A 26,919-nucleotide genomic window follows, 5' to 3' on the forward strand; every position below is an offset into this window, starting at 1 on the left:
GATGACAATTGTATAAAACCATTTGCATCTATGTACTAAAATATTTGGAAATTTGTGTAAAGCAATGAGAAATGATGTAATGTTGTGCAGACGTGCATTATGGTGTAGGGATTACTCTTGTTGTTTTGTAAATGTTAATTGTCATGTGAGGAAAAACTGTAACATTAAGTCAAAATAAATATTGTAGGAATGTATTTGTGGGACTTTTGTTGAGTACATTTACCTATACAAGTACATTTGTATTTCTGTATGAGAACTCCCACATTCCGCTCTTGATGCCACCCTCCCAAAATCTCTTGCCACCCCATGTAAACATTTCTGTAACCACCACTGCAGTTACAGCCACCGCCTGTGGCAAGTTTTCTAGGAGCCACTCTACTTTATAAATGACAAAATCATTGCTCACAGCTTCACTTTCTACCTGCTGCAGCAAAGAATATACTTCTTGCCTAAATATTGCTTTAAAAGACATTCTGAAGTGAGGTAGTAGCGTATTAACAGGGGCACAGCTGGGGTGTAATGGCGGTGGCCATAGCCTGTCGTGTAGCGGCTGTCGCATCATTGGTTAGATCTTACAGGATTGTCTCAGTCCTTTTTCCGTGACCACACCCCTTTGAGAGCTTGAGAGCTGTGATTGGACAGCGATTACATTTCCTGGTGGCACAGTTTCGGCAAGTACTTTTCAAAAATGAGCCAATGTAGCAGAGCAAAGATGGTCACTGCTTTTCGGAGTGATGTGGCACAATTTCATTTGTTACGTGCCGTAAGGTTTGGGGGGGGATTGTCCTGATTGTTGTTCGGCTGCCTTCGTCTCCGCCTCCTGGACCTGGCCACGCCCCGAGCCTCGACGCTACTTCCGCGTTTGTGAGTTGAAAAGGCCGGCGCGGGAGAGTAGCGGGAGCTCTGCTCATAGTTGGTTTTTGCTGTATTGGGTTGCTTGTGTTCTTGTGATTTATCGTGTATGACAGTTTTTGGTTTTCCGGTTTTCGTCTCTTGCCTTATCCCTCTGTACCTTTGCCTTTGGTTTTGACTGCTTTCTGGTTTGTGATCTATTGCCTTCCTCCTGACTCCTCTCTTGCTTCGCCCCTCGGATACTGTGTTTCGGCTTTGGTGTTCTGTATGTCCGTTTCTGTTAAGTGCGTAGGGAGTGACGGCTGTTTTGGTTTGCGTACGTGTTGCTTATTCTGTGTTTTGGTTAGGGAGTTAGGATTAGTCTGTGTCATTTTCTTTTCGTTTAGAGTTAGCTTAGTTTGGGACGTATTCGTTAGTGGTGTTTTGTTTATTGTTTTGCCGGTGTCACTCCCGAAGTCTGTTGCCCTATTGTGTGTGAAGGTCTTTGTGAATAAACATAAAAAAAATACAAAAAAAGATCCCTTTGTGTCCCGTGTTCCCTTTTCCCATACCCTGGTTGTCTCGTTTTCCCCTCTCCTTTCCCTTTACCTTTCTGGCGGTCCTCAACCCTAGACTGAGGATCGTAACAGAAATTGGGGGCTCGTCCGTTCCTTTCTTTTTTTCTGGTGTTTGCCTGGCGGTTTATTTTGTGTGGGGGGGTGTGTGGTTGTGTGGTGGAAATGGCTCGGTTCGATCTCGTTGCTTTCACCTTCTACCCCACACTCGAACAGTTTGATAAGTGCCGTAAGGACGATCTGCTAGGAATAGCAGAGTTCTTTAATGTTTCGGTCCCCGCTGAAGCCTCTAAGCGGGTTATAAAGCAAGCGTTGCAGGACGAGCTGATTCGGCAGGGTATCCTACCCGAGTTAGGCGGCTCGCCGAGTGTTGCACCCACTCCCGTACCGTTGACAGCTACGGCGGAAGCCGGCAGCGTTGATCTGGGAACAGGGATCCGCATGGATCTCGGCGATCCACGTTCAGCCAGGGAGGATCTGCTGCTGACAATTCGACTTCGGGAGCTGGAACTGGAGATTAAAAGGCAGGAGTACCAGGCTCAGTTACTCCGTGTCCGGGAAGTGGAGGTTGAAGCTGACAAGGAGGTGGCACTGCGCAGAATGGGTATGGGTGAACAAAAACCTGTTCCCCTTCCGCGTCGAGTACAATCACCACGTACAACCCTTCAAGCCGACCTGCCCGCCCGTGACCAGGCTGATGCCCCAGACGCTCCTCGGTCTAGCCTTCGTTCTCCCTCAGGTTCACCAGTCTCCCAGGAAATTGGAGGTAGAAATTCTGACTTTGATGTTAGTCGCCATATCGCTCTTGTTCCTGTGTTTCGGGAGAATGAGGTGGATGCTTACTTCGCTATGTTTGAGAAGATTGCTACGACCTTGAACTGGCCTAGACATTTGTGGTCATTGCTTCTGCAATGCAAGTTAGTGGGGAAAGCTCAGGAAGTTTGCTCGGCTCTGGCGTTAGCCCAGAGTCTTGATTATGACATTGTTAAGGCTACCGTATTAAGGGCGTATGAATTAGTACCTGAGGCTTACTGGCAGAATTTCCGGAAGCTGGTTAAAACCGCCAGCCAAACCCATGTTGAGTTTGCCCGTGAGAAAGCTTTGTTGTTTGACAAGTGGTGTGCTGCGTGTGGTGTTACCAACTTTGAGCAACTCAAGGAACTATTGCTGTTAGAGGAATTTAAAAATTGTGTTCATGATCGGGTAGTAGTATACTTGAATGAACAAAAGGTAACATGTTTAGCTTTAGCTGCTACTCTGGCTGATGAATTTATTCTAACCCATAAGACTGTGTTTACCCCAACCCCTTTGCCTCGCAAACTCGGTTCCCGTCCTGTGATATCCTCTCCTTCGTCCGCTTCTTATTCACCACCTGTAGAGAAAAGAGAGTGTTTCTATTGCCATGAGGTGGGTCACATCATTTCTGTTTGTCCCGCTCTTAAACGTAAAGAGACCCGTGCAGCGACCAGAAAGGTGCAGATCGCAGCTCGTGTTAATGTGTTACCGACATGTGAAACTGTTGAACCTACATTCCAACCATTTGTGTTTCCTGGTTCTGTGTCGCTCGGTGAAGACGGGGTACGCCACCCGGTAACTATCCTACGGGATACGGGAGCGGCCCAGTCTTTCGTAATTGAAGGAATTTTACCTTTAGATGGTACCACTTACTGTGGCACCGACGTACTGGTGCAAGGTATCGATCTGTGTGTGGCTGCGGTTCCGTTGCATACTGTATATTTATGTACTCCTGATTTCTCCGGACTTGTGCGTGTTGCGGTCCAGTCCCAGCTACCTGTTCCAGGGGTCACGTTCATTCTGGGGAATGACATTGCGGGGAAAAGGATCGTTCCCCTTCCTGAAGTTGCCCCAGAGCCGGAGATCTGCGCTGATGACGTTGCGGCGGAACTGCCCCAGGTGTTCCCGGCTTGTGTGCTGACACGGGCCCAGCAGCGCAAGTTCGCCGACGTCCAGCTGGCTGAGACATTTATGTCCGACCCAACACCTTCGACTTGTGACTCGGACTCCCTGGTCTCCGTGGAACCTGCTGTGTCCCCTGAGGTCCCTTCCACTACGGACGCTTTGACCAAGGCACAGGCGGAGGATTTGTCATTGGAAGCGTGTCGTACCTCCGCTGTGAACAAGAAAGAATTAAAGAACCACCCCACAGCCTATTTCTACCGCAACCAGGTATTAATGAGGAAATGGACCCCTCCGGACTCGCCTTTTGAGTGGGCTACTGTATTTCAGGTGGTAGTCCCTGGGTTATATCGGGATTATGTGTTGTCTCTCGCTCATGACCACCCGTGTTCGGGGCATCTTGGAATTAGAAAAACCTTAAATCGACTCTTAGCATATTTTTTTTGGCCAGGTGTTAATACGGACGTGAAGAGATATTGTAAAACCTGTCGTGTGTGTCAGCTGGTAGGTAAACCGAACCAAGCTATTGTACCGGTTCCATTACATCCGGTACCGGCTATTGGCGAACCTTTTGAGCGTGTGTTGATCGATTGCGTAGGTCCATTGCCAAAAACTCGTTCGGGTAACATGTATTTGTTCACCCTCATGTGTGCCGCCACTCGTTTCCCGGAAGCTATTCCTGTCCGTAGTCTCCGGACTCCCGTCATAGTAAAGCAGTTAATTAAGTTCTTCACTACTTTTGGGCTGCCTAAGTGTGTGCAATCCGACCAAGGCCCGAACTTCATGTCGAAGTTATTCGCACAAGTTGTTCGCGAGCTAGGAATACGTCATACCGTCTCCAGCGCCTATCACCCTGAGAGCCAAGGGGCGCTGGAGCGTTTCCATCAAACCTTCAAAAATATGCTTCGTACCTTTTGTTTAGATGCAGGGAGAGAGTGGGATGAGGGAGTGCCCCTTCTACTTTTTGCAATACGCGATGCTGTCCAAGAATCGACCGGGTTTAGTCCTGCTGGACTTGTCTTTGGCCACACTGTTCGAGGTCCCCTGAAGGCGTTACAGGAGCAGTGGTTATCCCCCGATGCGTCCTCCTCTACGCAGGATGTGTCCAAGTTTGTGAAATCCCTTCGGGACCGGATGTCTACAGCTAGGGAATTGGCTCGACAGTCTCTGGGAATAGCACAGAAGAAAATGAAAGGGCAATTTGATAAGTCTGCAAAACCCCGGTGTTTCCAACCTGGTGATCGTGTCTTAGTCCTTCTCCCGTTGCCCGGTTCCTCCCTTAGCGCCCGATTCTCAGGTCCATATGTTGTACTAGAAAGGCTTAGCCCCACCAACTATGTTGTAGAGACCCCAAACCGTAGGAGGAAGACTCGCGTGTGCCACATAAATATGTTGAAACCGTACCTTGATCGCTCGGTCCCCGTCCCCTCGCCTACTTCTATTCCGGTCCCCGCTCCTGTGGGCGTCTTGTCTCTCAGTAAGTACTCGCCAGAGACTGATGACTTACATCTCGGTAGGAATTGTCTCCCCTGTGCTCGCCTTCCTAACTCAGAGGCTCTGCAAAACCTTACGTCCCGGCTCAGCCACTTACCTGGGTCAGCCCAAACTGACATTTTGTCCCTAGTAGATCGCTTCCGACCCCTGTTCGCTGATACCCCTTCGCGTACCCCTGCTGGAGAACATGATATCGACGTTGGTGATCACGCTCCCGTTAAGCAGCATCCCTACCGGGTCAACCCCCGGAAGAGAGCTGTGTTATCTCGAGAGACCGCTTACCTGGTAGAGACGGGTCTTGCTGTTCCCAGCAATAGTCCTTGGTGTTCCCCGTGCCTGCTTGTTCCCAAACCGGATGGGACGTTCCGGTTCTGCACGGATTATCGGAAGGTTAATGCCGTGACTCGTCCAGATGCTTACCCCCTGCCTCGTATGGAAGACTGTGTTGACCGTATCGGTTCTGCAAAATACGTGACTAAGTTGGACCTATTAAAGGGCTATTGGCAAGTTCCACTGACCCCCCGTGCTTCAGAGATTTCCGCGTTCGCTACCCCTGACACCTTCCTCCAATATACAGTCATGCCCTTCGGATTACGGAATGCCCCAGCCACCTTCCAGCGGCTGATGCATAAAGTATTATGTGGTGTCCAAAATTGTGAGGCTTACCTAGATGATGTGGTGATTTATTCCGACTCGTGGGAACAGCATGTGAGTTCCCTTGAACAGGTGTTTGTTCGGTTACAAAAGGCTTCGCTGGTGCTCAACCTCGAAAAATGTGAATTCGGACAGGGCAGGGTCAGCTATTTGGGGAAATTAGTGGGTCGAGGCGAGGTTAAGCCCCTGGACATAAAAGTCCAGGCTATCCGTTTATTCCCCGTTCCAAAGACGCCGCGAGAGCTGAAGCGGTTCCTCGGGATGGCAGGGTATTACCGTTGTTTCTGCCGAAATTTCTCAGAGGTTGTCATGCCCCTTACTCACTTGCTTCGTAAGGGGGTGCCATTTGTGTGGTCCCCAGACTGCCAGAGTGCTTTCGATTCGGTGAAAATGTTGCTCAGTAGTTCCCCCGTCCTAGCTGCCCCCGACTTTGCCAAACCGTTCAAGTTAGAAGTAGATGCCAGTGGATTGGGTGCTGGTGCCGTCCTCCTGCAGGAAGACAGTCACGGGTTGAACCATCCTATATGCTACTTCTCCAAGAAATTTTTAAAACACCAGTTAGCGTATAGCACAATCGAGAAGGAAGCCCTAGCCCTCCTTTTAGCTTTACAGCATTTTGAAGTATATGTAGGGGACAGTGCTCGTCCGGTAGTGGTGTATACAGACCACAATCCTTTGGTTTTCCTCGCTCGGATGTGTAACACTAACCAGCGGTTAATGCGTTGGGCTCTCATTATCCAGGCGTTTAATTTAGAGATCGTACATAAAAAAGGGGTCACTAATCTCGTGGCTGACGCCCTCTCCCGAGCCTGATTCCGGTTCTTCCTGTCTATTAGTTACTTGTTATTTGTTTTGTATGCCCGCAGTTATGGAGGATTGCGAACACCTGGCAGGTTCGCTCTTGTGTGGGGGGGTGTTACGTGCCGTAAGGTTTGGGGGGGGATTGTCCTGATTGTTGTTCGGCTGCCTTCGTCTCCGCCTCCTGGACCTGGCCACGCCCCGAGCCTCGACGCTACTTCTACGTTTGTGAGTTGAAAAGGCCGGCGCGGGAGAGTAGCGGGAGCTCTGCTCATAGTTGGTTTTTGCTGTATTGGGTTGCTTGTGTTCTTGTGATTTATCGTGTATGACAGTTTTTGGTTTTCCGGTTTTCGTCTCTTGCCTTATCCCTCTGTACCTTTGCCTTTGGTTTTGACTGCTTTCTGGTTTGTGATCTATTGCCTTCCTCCTGACTCCTCTCTTGCTTCGCCCCTCGGATACTGTGTTTCGGCTTTGGTGTTCTGTATGTCCGTTTCTGTTAAGTGCGTAGGGAGTGACGGCTGTTTTGGTTTGCGTACGTGTTGCTTATTCTGTGTTTTGGTTAGGGAGTTAGGATTAGTCTGTGTCATTTTCTTTTCGTTTAGAGTTAGCTTAGTTTGGGACGTATTCGTTAGTGGTGTTTTGTTTATTGTTTTGCCGGTGTCACTCCCGAAGTCTGTTGCCCTATTGTGTGTGAAGGTCTTTGTGAATAAACATAAAAAAAATACAAAAAAAGATCCCTTTGTGTCCCGTGTTCCCTTTTCCCATACCCTGGTTGTCTCGTTTTCCCCTCTCCTTTCCCTTTACCTTTCTGGCGGTCCTCAACCCTAGACTGAGGATCGTAACACATTATTAAAATGTGTGTAATGTAAACCCTTCTTTTTCTGGAGGGTAGTTGAACACGGTCAATTAAATGATTGTTTTGTTTTCATTGTGTCGCGTTCTCTTCACGACACTCACGAAAAGCAATGCCTCTTGTCCGTCGCATTTCCACATAGCACGGTGTCTGCATGCTGTGCACTGTAAAACAATATATCGCGTTGACTGTTTTCCCCCAAAAGCCAAACTCGGGTTTGCATTCCAAGGCGGCACGAAATCTGCGCTATAAGTAGCAGATGGTATAAAAAGTCTTTTAAAGACCCGTGACGGCGCCGGCCTTCTTACTGATCCTGCTCGTCTGAGCTTCCTCCTCCTTTTTATATTGCCTCCCCAGCAAGAGACAGCATATGTCCAGGCGCTGGCCACGACAGAATGGTACAATATGTAGCAGTTTCTACTTATTCTGATACAATATACTTTTAAATGGCTTACTTGTTTTAAACAAACCTTTTATATTGGTTTATATTATAAACCATTATAATGGGATCACGTGATTTCAACAAGTACCTAGCTGGTAGCTACCATCAGAAATGCTGTCACCAGATTTAAACACGCTGGAATAGTGTTGCTTTTAAGAATGCTATTCAAATACAGTAGACCAGGGTGTAATGTCTGGACACTATAATGGGCACCACCTGTCCCCAGTCTCCTCTAAATATAACTACTACCTATTATTTTAAACGGAACTACTCCAGAGAAGCTGAACACTATAGGGATCAACATCATCTGTTCTGTCGATAATTAGAGCCAATATCCATCACATGTTCAATAATTGTAATCGTCCTTTTAATTTACTGATGTTACCGATAAATATTCATCATGCGTGTTGCATGCACTTTTCTACTGAAACTACTCTGAGGTCTCACACTGAGTTCAACCTACCGCATGGATTGGTTGAAATGTGAACGAGATCATCTCAAGTTAAACCAATGACTGGCTTTCTCCAGATATGAGTGACAGCTGAGGAAAGAGGCTGCGTACGGGCAATAGCGGAGAGATGGAAAGAGAACCATAAGTTCAGAAACATTAAAAGTACATTAAAAGCTGACTGTAAGCGCACCTGAGTAATATATTCCATCTTATCCTGTCTAATTATTAGTTTTGTAGTAGTGACACTTTTATCAAATGTGTACAGTTCATAGGTATTTTTGCAATTTTCAAATGCTTTGGGAAGCCAAATTTTGAGCCATCTGACTGCAATCAAAAAACTAAAAATGCCAAAAGACATATTTTCTCAACAAATTTAAAAGTGCTGGCTAACAGTAAGTGTAAATATTCTCAGATTATTATCCACGTTGGCACTAATGATGTCTGATTGAGGCATTTGGAGATACCTAAGATAAATTTCACAGAGGTGTGCAACCTTGCAAAGACGATGTCTGTGTCAGTAATGTGCTTTGGCCACATCTCTGCTAGACGTGGTGATGAAATGTACAGCAGATTATCATTGCTGGCTGTCAGAATGGTGCCCGATAAATGGTGTGGGATTTAAAGACAATTGGCCGACGTTCTGGGGTAGGCCTGGGCTTTTGAAGAAGGAAGGTAATCACCCCTTGTGGGATGGTGCTGATCTCCTGTCCAAAAGCATTGCTCATGGTCTCAAGGCCAGTCGCTGACAAGCCAGATCCAAGTCCAGGCGGCAGGCAAACCGGCATAACTGACCGTCTGCTAGTCGCTTAGAGTCGTCACCCAGGGTTCATGTTATTGAGACTGTGTCTGTTTCCTGCACTTCTAATCGTGGAGGTGTATTCCACCATAGTGGATGTCATAATAACTTTAATGAAAACTGAACCAAATCCATTGTTAGATAATAGGTGTAATGTGAGCCTAAAATCCTGGACTTTTAAATGTAAGATCACAGGCACTAAGGCATTACTAATAAATGAAATGATTACTGATTTTAGTCTTGGTGCGTTATACTTTACTGAGACCTGGGTTAAACCAAATGAATTCATGGCATTAAATGAATCTACTTCAGCTGAATACAGTTATAAGCATAACCCTCGACCAAATGGCAAAGGTGGTGGTGTTGCTGCAATATTTCAGTCTAATCTAGGAGTGTCCAAGAAAAGTGGTTATAGCTTCTGAACATTTGAAATTCTTGTTCTTAGTTTTGCTGGCTCATCTCCTTGTGGTCCTTCACCTCCAGTCATCATCATTGTGTAAACACCACCTGGTCCATACAGAGTTTTTTTTTAACAAATCTGGTGGTCACTACTGACAAAGCCATGATTGTTGATGATTTTAGTATTCACATGGAGAATGACAGTGATCCTTTAACAACAACGTTTGCTGCTATTCTTGACTCTGTAGATGTATGTCAGAATGTAGTCGGGCCTATTCATGCCTGTAACCCAGGACCTCGTAAGGATGTTAAGATGATTCAAGGACCCCGGAGTGACAGAAGCCCTAAAAAATTTGGAAAATAACTGGATTGGTCTGGACTTTTTCCCAATATGAAATGCTTTTGTGGGGCACAAAATCTTTAGCAACACCCCTGCCTGTAACCATACCCTGGATTCAGGGACGGATTATGGGTTGTGTGGGCCCCTGGGCAAAACGTTCGCGAGGGCCCCCCCACCACCACCAGCACCACCACCACAACCACCACAATTCAAGGGCCCTTGGCAGCCAAACGCCCTCCCTATAGGGTCAGGGGCCCTTGTAGACAGAGGATCAAAGAATGTAGGCCCTCTAAAATAGACAAACGAAAATACATTGTTGATAAGTGTTGCAAATTGTTTTGGGCTAGGGGCCCCACGGGCCCCCTGCACCCCAAGGGCCCCTGGGCAGCGGCCCCCCTGGCCCGGTCCGTAATCCGTCCCTGCCTGGATTTGATTATTAGCCATGGTATTTGGGTGGAACACACATCTATTATCCCTCAGAATCCTCTACTTTCAGATCATTAATATAGTACAGCCTCCCTTCGGCCCCAGCTGCAAAGTACAATATCAGACGTCCCATCACCCCATTATCAACAACAATGTTCTTGACCAACTTCCATAGTCCTTCAACCTTACATCTGAAGCCTCATGTGAAAATGAACTTGAACAGGTATCTGTGAACATGGTAAAATCCTTTCGCAGCACTCTAGGTCTTGTAACTCCACTTTAAACAAAGAGATAGAGATAAGAAAGCTGCACCCTGGTATTCTGAACTTCACTTCGTGCTCAACTAAACTAGTAGTTTTCTGATCAGTCTGGAAAGAGAGTCTCTCCAAGTACAGATAAGCACTAGTGACTGCTAGGTCTGTGTATCTTTCCAGATAAATAGAAGAGAACAAAAACAATTCTAACTTCCAGTCTGAATCTGTGTCTAGGTTAACACAGAATTCTTCAACCCTAAACTCGCAAGTCCCACGGGCTCTTAGGAGTGATGTCTTTATTACATTTTTTAATGGTAAAATAACTAAGATTAGAAAGACCATCACTTCTGTGGCCACATACAGCTACCAGCCTTCTACTAGTCCTGTTCCTACTGATATTGACACTTTTAAATCTTTCTGTCCTAAAAACAATCAGAACTTTTGAGCTTGGTTTTGAGCACGATCCTGTTAAACTTGTTAAACTCATCTCTTAGGCTTGGATATATTCCGAAACCTTTTAAAATAGCAGTTATTAGACCTGTTCTAAAGAAACCAAGTCTTGAACCTAGTGATTTAGGAAACTATAGACCCACGCCAGGATTGCAAATCTTCCTTAATGTATTAGGATGAATTTGCGGACGATTACGTTGCCCACGTGGCATGGAATTAACCCTTCTACTGTAATATTCTGGGAAGTCATAATTGTGGATTAATTCTGTGATTGTGTGGACAGATCATCCTGAAATTCAGATAAATCATCCATGATTCACCCAGAATATTATTGAACTGCACAAACGTTGTTTTTTACCAATCACCTGTAACACCTATTTTGTCATATATACCTTGAGTCTCATAAAAAGAAACCAGGTTGCTTATCTAAGCCATTAGATCGGCATGCAGTATGCTTATCTTGGTTTTGGGAGACAGGGGAGGGTCGTTATACAGCACCTTATATTCCCTTTAGGGGGAACAGGGAGGCATTGCGCAAAGACACCTGGCACAAGGATGCCTATTGTACAATGTTACCGCAAGCAGCATCACTCGGTCAAAAGGGGGAATTGGAGAACATATTGCCTGAGGGGAAGGGGTGAGCCTGGCCAGCTCATCCCCTGCCCTCACGCAACGCTAAATTTAGTATAAAGGAAGAGGAAAACTCAGTGTTGACCGAAGCTGAGCCGTGGGATAGAGCGCGCATCGCCCGGCACTTTCTCGGGACTTACATCTTGGTTTCCTGCCAGGACTGAAAGGGGCTCCCCAGTCTAAGAGTGAAGGTAGGTGATGATGGCACATCCGAGTGTGAATAGTTTTGCAGCAGCTTATGCGTTTAATTGATCATGGGGATTAACTATCACCGCTCGTCATAATAATTCACATTTACTATATTTTATTGTTTCTTTTCTATATATACTTCTTCGTATAATATATACTATTCTATATCCCTTGTAGTACGAGGTTATTTTGCATTGCTTTCAATATGATAGTTTGGTATTGATGTCAGTGTGAGGTTATTTTGTATTACTTATTAAAGCGTTTTTGAGTGAACCTAAGCGTGCCTGTTTGTTCCTTCGAGAGGCCTACATCCCTCTCACATCCATTTTAATACACTTTCATTTCAAAGATCCTAGAAAACGTTGTTCATCAACTGTCTTCTTTTCTATGGAAAACTAATGCTAATGAATTATATCAGTCTGGCTTTAGATCAAACCACAGGGAAGACAGCTTCAATCAAAGTATTGAATGATTTGCTTATGGCTTCTGACCGTGGCTGGATATCTTTGTTGGTATTACTAGATCTAACCTCAGCTTTTGATACTGTGGACGATAATATTCCCTTGGACCACCTAGCATCTGTGGTTGACATTAATGTAACAGCTCTTTCTTGGTTTCACTCTTATTTAACTGATTATTATAAGTTTACCATGAAATATAATTTCCTTCCAGACAAGTCCAGAATTAACACTCATTTCTCATGCATAGTAAAATTAGCTTTAGCTTACACAACCCTTAAGACATACAAGCCAAGCATGAGTGACCTTGGGTCTAAGGCAGATGCAAAGCCATTGATGTGCAAATCATTGTAGCTCTTGCAGAATGTAGTACTCAGCAAAAGTGCTACTTATAATATGTAACAGACTCTGAGTCTCAATCATGCTCAGTCCAAGGTAAGGTATCCAACACTTGACACCCCAAGATTTTTGGATTCCCTCTGGCCCAGCCCTCGTCTTAATTAAGATCAAATCATTATGATATGACTTGGATATTGGGAGAACCAGAACTAACCACTGTTACTGAGAAACCAGAACAAATGAAAAACACATATACAGAGCATCTGCATAAATAAATCTGTATTTTAATAACAGATAATAAAAAGAAATAATAATAATAATACATTTATTTTATATAGTGCTTTTATACTAGATACTCAAAGTTACTTTACAAAGGCAAATCAGGGAAAAACAAACACACACACACACATTAGGCAAACAAACAGGACAAAGTTCTATCAACAATTACAGGCAATTTTGAAAAGAGGCTCTTAAGAGAGTCTTTAAAAGATAAGAGAGATGAGGAGTTCCTAATGTCACTAGGAAGGGAGTTCCATAGAGAGGGGGCAGTAACAGAAAAGGTCCTGTCATGCTGTCAGTAATTAGTGATTTTAGGAGATTACAGGAGATTACTGTCAGCAGAATGAAGGCAATGTTTGGGGGAATGTCTATATAGTAGATCAGTTAGATATGATGGGGTAGGGTAAGCGGTTTGGAAAATGGATGGATGGATGGATGGGGCAAGACAGTGAAGAGATTTGCAGATGAAGAGCAAAACCTTAAACGAAATGCGCTGCTACATAGGAAGCCAGTCATACATCTGCTGTGCGATGTGTACGGGAGTAAGAGAGCACAACAGATGTGTGACCTCTAGGTCTGTTCCCTCTGCAAATATTCCCCAATCTGTAGTGTCAAAACAGCCTTATACAGTAGGGCCCCGGCGCGGCTTCCTCAGTCCACACCTCAATAAGAGAGCACAAGTTCTCAAGGACATCTAGACTGGCAGACTCCACCGGAGAGCCAGCAACATCATCAAAGACTCCTCACACCCTGGATACTACCTTTTCTCCCCCCTCTCCTCTATCTTATCTAATCTGATCTTATGTTATATAATCTTCCATCCATCCATCATCTCCCGCTTATCCGAGGTCAGGTCACGGGGGCAGCAGTCTCAGCAGGGAAACCCAGACTTCCCTCTCCCCGGCCACTTCAGCCAGCTCCTCTGGGGGAATCCAGAGGTGTTCCCAGGCTAGCCGAGAGACATAGTCCCTCCAGCGTATCCTGGGTCTTCCCCTGGGCCTCCTCCCAGTAGGACATGCCCGGAACACATAACCAGGGAGGCATCCTAAGCAGATGCCTGAGCCACCTCATCTGGCTCCTCTCAATGTGGAGGAGCAGCGGTTCTACTCTGAGTCTCTCCCGAATGACGGAGCTCTTCACCCTATCTCTAAGGGAGAGCCCAGCCACCCTGCGGAAAAAACTCATTTTGGCCGCTTGTACTCGCGATCTAGTTCTTTCGGTCGCTACCCATAGCTCAAGACCATAGGTGAGGGTAGGAACGTAGATTGACTGGTAAAGCGAGAGCTTTGCCTTTTGGCTCAGCTCTTTCTTCATCACGACAGGCCGATGCAGTGCCCGCATCACTACTGACGCCGTACCGATCCGCCTGTCGATCTCTCGTTCCATCCATCCCTCACTCGTGAACAAAACCCCGAAATACTTAAACTCCTCCACTTGGGGAAGGACCCCCTCCCCGACCAGGAGAGAGCATTCCACCCTTTTCCAGCTGAGGACCATGGTCTCAGACTTGGAGGTGCTGATTCTCATCCCAGCCGCTTCACACTCAGCTGCGAACTGTCCCAGTGAGAGCCGAAGGTCACGGTCCAATGAAGCCAACAGAACCACATCATCTGCGAAAAGCAGAGACCTAATCCTGAGGTCACCAAACCTGACACCTTCAACGCCCTGGCTGCGCCTAGAAATTCCATCCATAAAAGCTACAAACGGAATCGGTGACAAAGGACAACCCTGACGGAGTCCAACTCTCACCGGAAACGAGTCCAACTTATTGCCGACCATGCGGACCAAGCTATAACACCAGTCATACAGGGACCGAACAGCTGTTATAAGGAAGCCCGGCACCCCATACTTCCGGAGCACTCCCAACAGGACTCCCCGAGAGAGACAGTCGAATGCCTTCTCCAAGTCCACAAAACACATTTTGACTGGTTGGGCAAAATCGTATGAACGCTCAAAGACCCTGCTGAGAGTATATAGCTGGTCCACTGTCCCACGGCCAGGGCGAAAACCACACTGCTCCTCCTGAATCTGAGGTTTGACAATCCGACAGACCTTCCTCTCCAGAACCCCCAAATAGACCTTACCAGGGAGGCTAAGTAGTGTGATCCCCATATAGTTGGAACACACCCTCCGGTCCCCTTTCTTGAAGAGGGGGACCACCATCCCGGTCTGCCAATCCAGAGGCACCGCCCCCGATGTCCACGCAATGCTGCAGATGCGTGTCAACAAAGACAGCCCCACAACATCCAGAGCCTTAAGGAACTCCAGGCGGATCTCATGCACCCCCAGGGCCCGGCCACTGAGGAGCTTTTTAACCACCTCAGTGACCTCCGCCCCAGAGATAGGAGAGTCCACTCCCAAGTCCCCAGACTCTGCCTCCTCATTGGAAGGCGTGTCAGTGGGATTGAGGAGGTCTTTGAAGTATTCCCTCCACCGACCCAAAATGTCCCGAGTTGAGGTCAGCAGTGCCCCATCACCACCATAAACAGTGTTGATGTTGCACCGCTTTCCCTTCCTGAGACGTCGGATGGTGGACCAGGATCTCCTTAAAGCCATCCGGAAGTCGTTTTCCATGGCCTCGCCAAACTCCTCCCACACCCAAGTTTTTGCCTTGGCGACCACCAAAGCTGCATTCCTCTTGGCCTGCCGGTACCCGTCAGCTGCCTCTGGAGTCCCACAGGCCAAAAAGGCCCGATAGGACTCCTTCTTCAGCTTGACGACATCCCTCACCACCGGTGTCCACCAACAGGTCGGGGATTGTTGTCACGACAGGCACCGACCACCTTATGGCTACAGCTCCAGTCACCTGCCTAAACAATTGAGGCGTGGAACATGGCCCATTCGGACTTAATGTCCCCCGCCTGCCCCAGGACATGGGAGAAGTCCTGCCGGAGGTAGGAGTTGAAACTCCTCCTGACAGGGGATTCCGTCAGACGTTCCCAGCAGACCCTCACTATATGCTTGGGCCTGCCAGGACTGGCCGGCTTCCTCCCCCACTAGCGGAGCCAACCCACCACTAGGTAGTGATCAGTTGACAGCTTTGCCCCTTTCTTCACCCGAGTGTCCAAGACATGCCTACACGACTACAAAGTCAAGTATCGAACTGCGGCTTAGGGTGTCCTGGTGCTAAGTGCACATATGGACGCCCTTATGCTTGAACTTGGTGTTCATTATGGACAATCCGTGATGAACACAGAAGTCCAATAACAAGACACCACTCAGGTTCAAATCGGGGGGGGGGCCGTTCTTCCCAATCACACCCCTCCAGGTCTCACTGTCATTGCCCAAGTGAGCATTGAAGTCCCCCAGCAGAACAAGAGTGTCCCCAGGAGGAGTGCTCTCCAACACCCCTTCCAAGGACTCCAAAATGGGTGTGGGTATTCTGAACTGCCACTTCAGAGCGCATAAGTGCAAACAACAGTCAGGACCCATCCCCCCACCTGAAAGCGAAGGGAGGTTACCCTCTCGTCCACTGCGGTAAACCCCAATGTACAGGCGCCCAGCCAGGGGGCAATAAGTATGCCCACCCCTGCTCGGCGCCTCTCCCCGCGAGCAACTCCAGAGTGGAGGAGGGTCCAAGCCCCCTCAGGCAGACTGGTTCCAGAGCCCAAGCCGACCCATATCTAGTCAGAACCTCATAACCTCATGCACCAGCTCAGGCTCCTTCCCCTTCAGTGAGGTGACATTCCATGTCCCTAGAGCTAGCTTCTGCAGCCGAGGATCGGACCGCCAAGGTCCCCGCCTTTGGCCACTGCTCAACTCGCACTGCACCTGACCCCTATGACCCCTCCTACAGGTGATGAGCCCATTGATGTGCTTTGTTCAGGCTGTGCCTGACCAGGCTCCATGGGTGCAGGCCTGGCCACCAGGCGCTCGCCATCGAGCCCCACCCTCAGACCTGGCTCAGGGGGGGCCTCGGTGACCCGCGTCCGGGCAAGGGAAATCGTGGATCCAATGATTTTCTTACCATAAGGTGTCTAGTGAGCCTAATTTGTCTGGTTCCTCACCCTGGACCTGTTTGCCTTGGGTGACCCTACCAGGGGCATAAAGCCCCGGACAACATAGCTCCTGGGATCATAGGAACACGCAAACCCCTCAAACACGATAAAGGGTCGGCTCAAAGACATCTTATCTTATCCAATCATATCTTAACTAATCTTATATAAACTTATCTTTTATAACCTTATCTTAGTCTTATATAAACTTATCTTAACTTATATAATCTTATCGTATATAATCTTATCTTATATAACCTTATCTTAACTTATATAAACTTATCTTATATAAACTTATCTTATATAAACTTATCTTATATAACCTTAACTTATATAACCTTAACTTATATAACCTTAACTTATATAATCTTCTTATATAACCTTATCTTAACTTATATAAACTTATCTTATATAAACTTATCTTATATAACCTTAACTTACATAACCTTAACTTATATAACCTTATCTTAACTTATATAATCTTATCTTATATAAACGTATCTTATATAATCTTAACTTATATAACAACTTAAAAAAACTTATCTTATATAACCTTATCTAATCAACCTTAATCAAAACAGTAAGAAAATAATTGACAAGGCCCAATAATAGTCAGCAGTCACTTCTGCTGCAGCCAGAGATGGCGCTGAATCTGCTCCAAGCTCCGCCGGTTCGCCGCCTTGCGTCTCAGGCACCCGCGAATTAGATTGCAGCAGCCTGTCAGAGAATAATTTGGCACATAGTTAGTCAGAAAAAAACACTCCCCGTCAGGAGACTCAAGTCACGGGACAAAAAATAAGCTGCTCACCAGAAGAGACCCATGGGGGGAATTTCAGGCGGCCTGAAATGATTGCCGTCTGGTTGTGGAAGGGTAGGTAGCCGCACACTAGAGTAAATAGTGTAACCCCCACAGACCAGACTGTGGCGGGGCCAGCCAGATACTCTCTGCTCAGGAACCACTCTGGGGGAGCGAAGATCTTTGTGCCTGAAACAACAAAGCAAAATCTTTCATAAACTCACAAAATCTTTCATAAACCTATATTTTTACTGAAACAAGTTAGATTAGGACTCATGAACACAAATCCAACTCCCCTGCAGGAAGTTTGATCACATGTCCAGATTTCTTGATCACTGCAGTGTTTCCCCTGGGTTTGCAGCTTTTTTTTTTGTTTGTTTTGGGGGGGCAGACAGTCACCGACAGGATTCATGGTCTTCATGTGTTTCTTTTAATGACAGCAGTCAATATAACAACTGAACTAAACATCAGAACATTTCTTTTTATGACAATTATCCATAAAATGTCACTGCAGTGTATCTTTCTGGGCTTCTGGAAGGACATTTCTAGAGCCTCTTGATATGGGAAGTCAGAAACGTCCGGCCCATTTACTCCCGATCTGCAGGCAGGCTGCAAGATGGTCTTCCTTGCAACCTATTGCGGATGTTTGTCCTCCACCCTGGGAGCAGATATTTTTGTCTGCTTTTCAGGTGGTTGACGCGACATATTTTCCAACGTGTGCTCCCTGTCCGCTGGTGGGAGTGTGCTCACCTGTGTGCGTGCACGTGTCTGTGTGTGTGCATCGGGGCAGAACTCCATGTGCGATACAGAGACCAGAGGACAATTGTAAACGCACGACCGTGTAGAGACAAAAATGACAAGCTGTTGTGTAAATAAGATGAATAACATAAGGCTGTTTACTTTTGATAAAGGCACAATGTATAGCCCTGTTCTATAGGAAAGGTAACCTTAAATGACTTCTGTTGTGATCTGGAGCTATATAGAAAATAAAATTAAATAAAATTAACTTGCCCTTCAACGGGGGGTGGGAGGTGCCGTTGGAGAGGTGGGGTGCCCCCCTTATATAATGGTAGACCTGCGTGAAGTTGGTCCCCCATATGCTTCAGATACTGGTCTCAATTGTATGTGCCGCGTTTGTGCCGTTAAAATTTTTTTTGTGCTGTTTTAGTTTCTGACATATAAATGTTTGTTTACATGTTGACGTCAGCAGTTTGAAGTTGGCCCCCCATTTCCAGCAGACCAATTGCAATCGTGTGTTGCGTTTGTGCTGGTTTGTGCCGTTAAAACTGTCCTTTGTGCTGCTTCAGTGCAGAGATATTATTTATTTACATGGTCACGTGACTCCGCCGTTAACTTTGCCCCCCATTTGCTTCCGAACCGGTCTCAGTAGTGCCCTTTAAAAATTCTGTACTATTTTTTCTGAGTTATACCTCTTAGTTTATGCCTTTACATGATTGTGTTTGATGATTCCGCGACAAAGCTGGACATAGACTTAGTCAGCCCCACCAGTCAGATACTGCATTTCAGGATCCTGCTGAATAAATTCAGATTCTCAGCGACTGACAGCCATATGCATTTCATATGTAGCATGGAATTAGGTAGTAATAAGGTAGTAATAGCAATAAGGGAGCACTGCATTTTCACGTGAGCAATGCCATCTTAGAAAGGGGGGGGGGGGGAGCGTTAATATTTGTGAGGTCTATATGTGTGCATTAACTAAACACACACACACACACACACACACATATATATAGTCAAGCCCAGAATTATTCATACACCTGCCAAATTTTGACTTTACGTTACTTTTATTCAACCAGCAAGTTTTGTCTTGATTGGAAATGACACAGGCGTCTCCCAGAAGATAATAAGACATGTACAAGAGGTATCATTGTGGAAAAAAAATATTTCTCAGCTTTTACTTACATTTGAACAAAAAGTGGCATGTCCAGAATTGTTCATACTGTACCTTTTGCAAACTTGGCTAAAGAGCAGATAAAAATATCAGCGTCTTATTCGCGTTGCGTACCATGTGATAAGAAGGGACCCCGATGGAAAGAAATTACAGATGCGGTGACATTTCATATCGCCAAAGATATGGTGCCCATTTGCACTATTGAAAAACGGGGTTTTCCAGAAGCTAAAAACAATCGACCCCAAATATGAGCTCCCAAGCCGAAAGTATCATACCGAAGTAGCCCTACCACGTTTATATAGCAAAACAAAAAATTGCACAGCTGCTGGAGAATGTGCTGTGTTACTCAACTACCTCAGACCTGTGATCCAGCTGAAACATGCAGCCATACATGAGTTTGTATGCTAGTGTTTCATATGCATTAATGAAATGTAAAGAGGGGAAGCATTTAGGCATCCTATAAGTAAACAAATGTCTGTGCTGTACAGTGTGTAATTGTAGTTCGCCTTTTTGCTGTACAGAGAATGGTGTAAAGGACCCAAGAATTGACGAGCCACTGGTGTTTCTAAAAAGGCTGTCAGTGCCTCACATTCAGCTGGACAAGAAGAAGAGATATGGCTGTGGTACAAGCCGAGCTCGGCCTCCCCACCCACCAGCTTATCACAGAGGGCCCAACAAGGTGGGCTTCAAGGCAAAGGATGGTAGAGCGAGTTCTGGAACAGGAAAAAGCCATAGCCCGGATCTTGGGGTCTGAGAAGAAAACTCAGCACCTCATGCCGACATGGCAAGACATAGATATTTTATAATCAGTAAACAAAGCTGTGAAACCACACCAAGAATTCACTGAGGCCCAGTCTGGGGAGACTTATGTCAGTGTCTCTTACCTCAAACCGATGCTTCATCTGTTCAGAAGCAGTCTCTTACAGCCAGATGAGGGAGATACTGAACTAACAAAACTAAACAAAAACAACATACTGGGGTACCTTAATAGAAGATGAACTGTCACAGATGAACCCTTGGACATGTCTTCACTAATGGAGCCCAGATTCCGCACGACTTACACTGAACATAACAAGGTGGAACAAATTAAGGAAAGAGCTGTTATGGAGCTGAAGTTTCTCCTTGCTGACGAAGCCACATCACAACCTGACCCTACTTTGCAGGAGCAAGATGAAGAAGCAGCACAGCCTGAGCTGAAGAAGAAAAAGACATTGGCAAGCTTCTTCAAGAAGAAAGTGCCTTCTACCTCCCAGTCCAAGTCAGAAAAAGTCAAAAATGAGTTGGCAGCCTATATGCTGTCCCCTGACATAGACCCAGACACAGATACAAGTAAAAAAATCGGAGATTTTAGCTTTAGACAATATCGCCCAGCCCAACATACAGACATACGTATTTTTCGCTGTATTTTTACAAAGAAAGTAAAACTTCATTATCGGACATTTTTATTTAACCGCCATGTACAACAAGTAAGAGGGTCCATGGGAACCAATTTTCCCCTCCAAGGCGGCTGCCTGCCAAAAGCCAGCCAAAGGGAGTAACCCCCCTCCTTCTGGGGGTGTGCCTAAATTCTCGTCTAAACCCGCCCATCTGTTCACTTGCAGGGTGTTACCATGAGATGGCACTTTCTTTACTAAAACACAATTTAGTTGTGGTCACAAGTTTACACACACAGGTACAACAGGTATCAACCAGAATCTTTTGGTATCCATTAGCAAGCTTCTGGCATAATTCTGGCTGAATATTTGACCACTCTTCTTTGCAGAATTTCTAGTTAAATTAAACTAGCTGGGTTCCTGACACGGACCCGGCTTTTAAGCATAACCCACAAATTTTCAATAGGGTTGAGATCGGGGGTATTTCACAAAGCAGGATTTCTTGCTTAGCCGAATAACTTGTTGCAGTTAAGGTGAACTGAAGACACAGCCGAAGTTTTTACACCAGAGACAAACAGGGCTAGGTACTTGGCTAGCGCTCATGCTGGTACATACTAATCCAGCGCTATGATATTGTACAGTACATACAAAAACCCCTCGGAAGTGCAAAGCATGTGCTTTCAATCTCTGCCTTCAACCAGACAGGAACTGTTTTGAAGCTTGGCATCTTGATCAGGAGCGACAATTTGTTGTTCTAATATTCATTTATTGTTTAGTATTAGTCCTGTAATATAATGTGATTGCATATTTTATTTATCAACGTTTAATCTGTTGCATGTTATAAACTGTAAAAAGGCTAGTATTGTGTCTTTTCTTACAGTTTTTTTCAATCGCTAAGACAGAGTTGAATCTAGGGTAGTATCTCTTTACATGCCTGATCCATCCTTGGCATTTCTCTGGAGAAATATCTTGGCATCCAGCATTCATTGTTTGGTCTTGTGTCAATTTGTTTATATTATATGGCTTTTACCATCTATTTTAGAAAGGGTCTTGATAGTAATTTAAGAAAATTACATATTTCAGTTTTGACGGTCTTGTTAGCAGTTTTAGGGTCAGTATGTTGGTATCTGCAAAATGACCTCTGAAAATTTAATGTTGTGAGTGAGACAGGAATCCATGACTTTTAGTCATGATTGCATTTAGTCATTGATTGCATTTTGTATAAGATAATGTTGTGGTGACTGTTTGAAGAGTTTTGAGAAAGCAACTCCAGAATTGCAGTATCTGTCTTAGCAATTGAAAAAAACTGTAAAATTCACACTGCCTTTCCAAACTGATTGGTGTGAGGAGCAGTGACAGACATTCCATGGGCCATTGACAGTATGCAAAGGTGTGGTGACTCCAAAGTCACTTCAAAGTTGTAACACTTTAGTAATCACACCAAATACAATTTTGTTTGTGTAGCCAGCCCCAATGTCTATAAGCCTCAGAGCTCAAAAGTCTTGGCTAAAAATGTTTATGATGTGATTTTTTACAATTTGTCAGCACCACTGAAAATAGGTTTTAACAAAAAGATAGAATAATCACTCTCTAAATGATCTCCAATTATTGGTGCTGAATAAAAGTATTTGTAGCAATTTGGGATAAATGTTTTTTTAGATAGGTGAAATATTTTAGTTTTTCCAAATTGTTGAAATAATAAAAATCATTTTGGGAACGAAACTGCCAATTGCCAAAAGTCATTTATTGAATCAGTCACTTGTTTGATGAAACTTTAAACCTTTCTCACCTAGTTAGACACAACTTGCAGACTTGTAACTTGGCTTCTGATGAGCCACACCTGTTCCTGATATTTACCTGAGGACAGGTGTGGCTCATCAGAAGCCAGGTAGGATAGAAAACCTGCTGGGCAGTAGCCCTCCAGGACCGGAGTTGGAGACCTCTGCACTAAGGAATGTGTCTGTTTTATTCAAGCACCGTACAGAACCATATGTTTTTTTTATTTTCATTTTCCAATCTGTCCACCTTTATTCTCCACAATCATCCTTATTACTTTGTTTAGGCCTGTAATTAGTCTGTTACACACATCTTGGGTCACTCTCCTTTTCCAAAACTACTGGTAAGACTTACTCTGGTAAGTCACTTCAGCTTTCATAATCACTGCTCTCCCTGGTGGTTGGATAAATCATTGCAAGTACTTTACAGACAGAGGTAAGGGGCAGATCATGCCGGCCCCCTTGTTCATTACATCATCGTGGGGGATCTCATTACAGTCAATGTCCCACCCAGGACCCAGCAGGGGCCAGTCATGGACCAGCCAAGGCCCCATCATGGAAACAGGGGAAAATTCAAGTGGCTATATCTGTAGACATTGCAACACACAGTGCAGGCAAAATGACAAGAGTTTATTATACATTGTTGTAGAGTATTAAGCATTAACTGGTCGCATTTGCTGCCGTGGCATTCACTAGCTACCTTGTAGCAAAACGCTATGTACGTCTGCACATAATTTAGAGTTATGTGATGTGCTTTACCACTGTAAATGGCACACAATCGCTTTTCACACCGCAAGAGCCACTTTACATATTGTCGTTTTGCTTTTTCACTCCCACAACTCAAGAAATGGACGTCCTGTGCTGTGCTGAGTTGGTAGAACACATGATAACCTGGGTCAAGCCTGCAAGTAACGAGGCAGTATGTAATGGTCGGTCATTTGTGAAAATATCTAGCAGGATCCTGAAATGCGGTATCTGGCTGGTGGGGCTGACTAAGTCTACGTCCAGCTTTGACACGGAGTCATCAAACGCTCCACCTTCTGTTCACATGAGAAACACGAGCCTGAGCACTATACGGCGATCATGTGAAGGCGTAAAGTAAGAGGTATAACTCAGAAAAATAACAGCACAGACAATTTTTAAACGGCACAAACTACTGAGACCGGTTCGGAGGCAAATGGGGGGCTAACTTAACAGCAGAGTCACGTGACCATGTAAATAAGCAATATCTCTGCACTGAAGCAGCACAAAGGATAGTTTTAATGGCACAAATGCAGCAAACGGGATTGCGATCGGTCTGGTGGAAATCAGACGCAAATGGGGCATCAACTTCACGCTGATGACGTCACCATGTAAACAGACATTAATATCGCAGAAACTAAAACAGCACAAAGGATAGTTTTAACAGCACAAGCCAGCACAAATGCAACACATACAATTGCGATCGGTCTGGTGGAAATCAGACGCAAATGGGGCACCAACTTCACACTAATGACGTCACCATGTAAACAGACATTAATATCTCAGAAACTAAAACAGCACAAAAGATAGTTTTAACGGCACAAGCCAGCACAAATGTAACACACACAATTGCGATTGGTCTGGTGGAAATCAGACGCAAATGGGGCATCAACTTCACGCTGATGACGTCACCATGTAAACAGACATAAATATCTCAGAAACTAAAACAGCACAAAGGATACTTTTAACAGCACAAGCCAGCACAAATGCAACACACACAATTGTGATCTGTCTGGTGGAAATCAGATGCAAATGGGGCACCAACTTCACGCTGAAGACGTCACCATGTACACAGACATTAATATCTCAGAAATCAAAACAGCACAAAGGATAGTTTTAACGGCACAAGCCAGCACAAATGCAACACACACAATTGCGATCGGTCTGGAGGAAATCAGAGAAAAATGGGGCACCAACTTCACACTGATGATGTCACCATGTAAACAGACATTAATATCGCAGAAACTAAAACAGCACAAAGGATAGTTTTAACGGCACAAGCCAGCACAAAGCAACACACACAATTGCGATAGGTCTGGTGGAAATCAGACGCAAATGGGGCACCAACTTCACACTGATGACGTCACCATGTAAACAGACATTAATATCTCAGAAACTAAAACAGCACAAAGGATAGTTTTAACGGCACAAGCCAGCACAAATGCAACACACACAATTGCGATCGGTCTGGAGGAAATCAGATAAAAATGGGGCATCAACTTCACGCTGATGACGTCACCATGTAAACAGACATTAATATCGCAGAAACTAAAACAGCGCAAAGGATAGTTTTAACAGCACAAGCCAGCTCAAATGCAACACACACAATTGCGATCGGTCTGGTGGAAATCAGACGCAAATGGGGCACCAACTTCACACTGATGATGTCACCATGTAAACAGACATTAATATCTCAGAAACTAAAACAGCACAAAGGATAGTTTTAACAGCACAAGCCAGCACAAAGCAACACACACAATTGCGATCGGTCTGGTGGAAATCAGACGCAAATGGGGCATCAACTTCACGCTGAAGACGTCACCATGTAAACAGACATAAATATCTCAGAAACTGAAACAGCACAAAGGATAGTTTTCACAGCACAAGCCAGCACAAAGCAACACACACAATTGCGATCGGTCTGGTGGAAATCAGACGCAAATGGGGCATCAACTTCACGCTGATGACGTCACCATGTAAACAGACATTAATATCTCAGAAACTAAAACAGCACAAAGGATCGTTTTAATGGCCCAATCTGGCACAAGCGCGGCACATACGATTGAGACCAGTTTGGTTGAAATCTGAAACATATGGGGGGCAACTTCACGCAGGTTAATGGTAGGGGAAACACTGCACTGGAAAACACTGCACTGGACTACCCGCCACTTGCTATTGAACCAGGGGTTAGTTTGACAGGTTTTAATTAGCCTCTCTCACTGACCTGAAAATTTTGTGTAGTGGGAATCTGTCCAGATATCGCCACAGCCAAAGTCGATGAGCTTGACCTCCAGAGTGTCTGTCCTGATCAAAAGGTTCTCTGACTTCAGGTCTCGATGGAGGACGCCTGAGTCCTGGCAGTGGCGCAAGGCGTGGAGGACCTGCACCATCACGTGCCTGGCAACACCTTCTGACAGGAGGCCTCCTTTCCTTTTGCAAAAATCAAAGAGATCTTCGCATGGGTCCGGTCTTTCCAGGATCATAATATAATCCTGTGGTCCATCAAACCAGTCGATGAGCTTGAGCACGTTGGCACAAGATGACTCATTGCTAACAAGCTTCATCAGCGCCACCTCCAATGGCATGGGCCCGTCAAGTCCAGGCTATGAATGGGAGGGAAGGATATACATATGTTTAGACAGAAATTCTTCCAAATAAACCCAGCTCTATGACTGAAAACACTTACCAGTTCTAGCTTCTTTTCAGTCTTTCTGGCATATTTGATTGCCACCTAGAGGTAAAAAAAAAAACACAAATTTAGTGTAGGATTTATTGAGAAATCATCACCTTTTATAGGTGCCTGTAACAGGTGCAATAAAAGGGATCCCTATGAGAGATATTACTACGCATGTCGCGGCTACACCATTTGGTCACTTACTGGGAAGCCATCTGCCTTGCGAATGCCGGCAAAAACTGCCCCATAGCCACCCGTTCCAAGTAGATGGCCCTGGAGGTACAGGTCCTCCAAATGTTCTACAACATTAAGCAGGTACACTTCAGAAAAAGAGTCCATACAGCATTTTCTACAGGATAACACAGTTGAAGACACTTCACTAATAACTTTAAATAGCATGCATTAATATTTCTTTACCACATGCCAATCCTAAACTTGGCTTTTAAATTCAGTATTATCATTAGTTTGCCTTTTAGATGCTGCAGTCAGAGTAAGATCGGGTTCAGAATCAAAACGTATTGAATCAATTTGGGTATGTTTGCTTTTCAAACGTTCAGCGACATTTCTTTTTTATCAATCAATGAATCAATTGTTGCATTTATTTGTTTAATCTATAAGTCCAGTACACTATTCGCATCTGCTTTTGCAGCAAGCCTTATGAAAGAGATTTACATGGCTTTCTTAGGTGTCATTTTCATTCTCTATCAAAAGACTTCAACTTCCAACCTTTGCGGGGAGTTTTGGACCCGACTTCGTCGGTACTCCGGACTTCCGTACTCTCTCTCCTTCTTTTCGCAGGAGATTCATCAGCGGAATCGGAGTGGGAGCGTTTTTTACCCATTTTTACTGCTATGAGTAATAGATAATGAAAGAGTAAAGACGTTCTTCTGCAATGCTAAGCAAGAAGTAATTAAATGATGCTTTTGTGGCTGACCAGTTACGGATGGATGGATGAGCATCATTCAAATATTGTTGATTTTTGAACAACAGACGGCATCATGCACGGGGTTACATGGGCTGAAGCCCAGAGGTCCCTCACTCCCCCCCCGTCGTAAAATTGAAAAAAAAGAAGAGACGT

At 45.2% G+C, this 26,919-nt stretch overlaps 1 protein-coding gene across 3 annotated transcripts in view; it reads right to left on the reverse strand.

Annotated features, from left to right (window-relative positions):
- LOC125724531 (serine/threonine-protein kinase pim-1-like) overlaps nucleotides 1-26,825 on the reverse strand; it is a 153,216-nt gene extending 126,391 nt beyond the window's left edge. The window contains exons 1-7 of one of the 3 annotated variants that reach the window (XR_007387210.1): nucleotides 26,568-26,825; nucleotides 26,046-26,140; nucleotides 25,854-25,898; nucleotides 25,392-25,770; nucleotides 17,379-17,555; nucleotides 17,124-17,287; nucleotides 16,259-17,081 (exon numbers count right to left, since the gene is read on the reverse strand). Coding sequence is in view for 1 of the 3 variants with exons in the window: in XM_049001272.1 (XP_048857229.1) it covers nucleotides 17,190-17,287; nucleotides 17,379-17,555; nucleotides 25,392-25,770; nucleotides 25,854-25,898; nucleotides 26,046-26,140; nucleotides 26,568-26,682 (909 nt within the window). In the remaining 2 variants the exon portion in view is untranslated. Of the gene's footprint in view, nucleotides 1-16,258; nucleotides 17,288-17,378; nucleotides 17,556-25,391; nucleotides 25,771-25,853; nucleotides 25,899-26,045; nucleotides 26,141-26,567 lie in introns of those variants that run through there. The other 2 variants (XR_007387211.1, XM_049001272.1) reach the window with 2 other exon arrangements.
- Nucleotides 26,826-26,919: the final 94 nt, after the last annotated feature.

This window comes from Brienomyrus brachyistius, unplaced genomic scaffold (genome assembly GCF_023856365.1).
Source record: "Brienomyrus brachyistius isolate T26 unplaced genomic scaffold, BBRACH_0.4 scaffold57, whole genome shotgun sequence".
Taxonomy (NCBI): Eukaryota; Metazoa; Chordata; class Actinopteri; order Osteoglossiformes; family Mormyridae; genus Brienomyrus; species Brienomyrus brachyistius.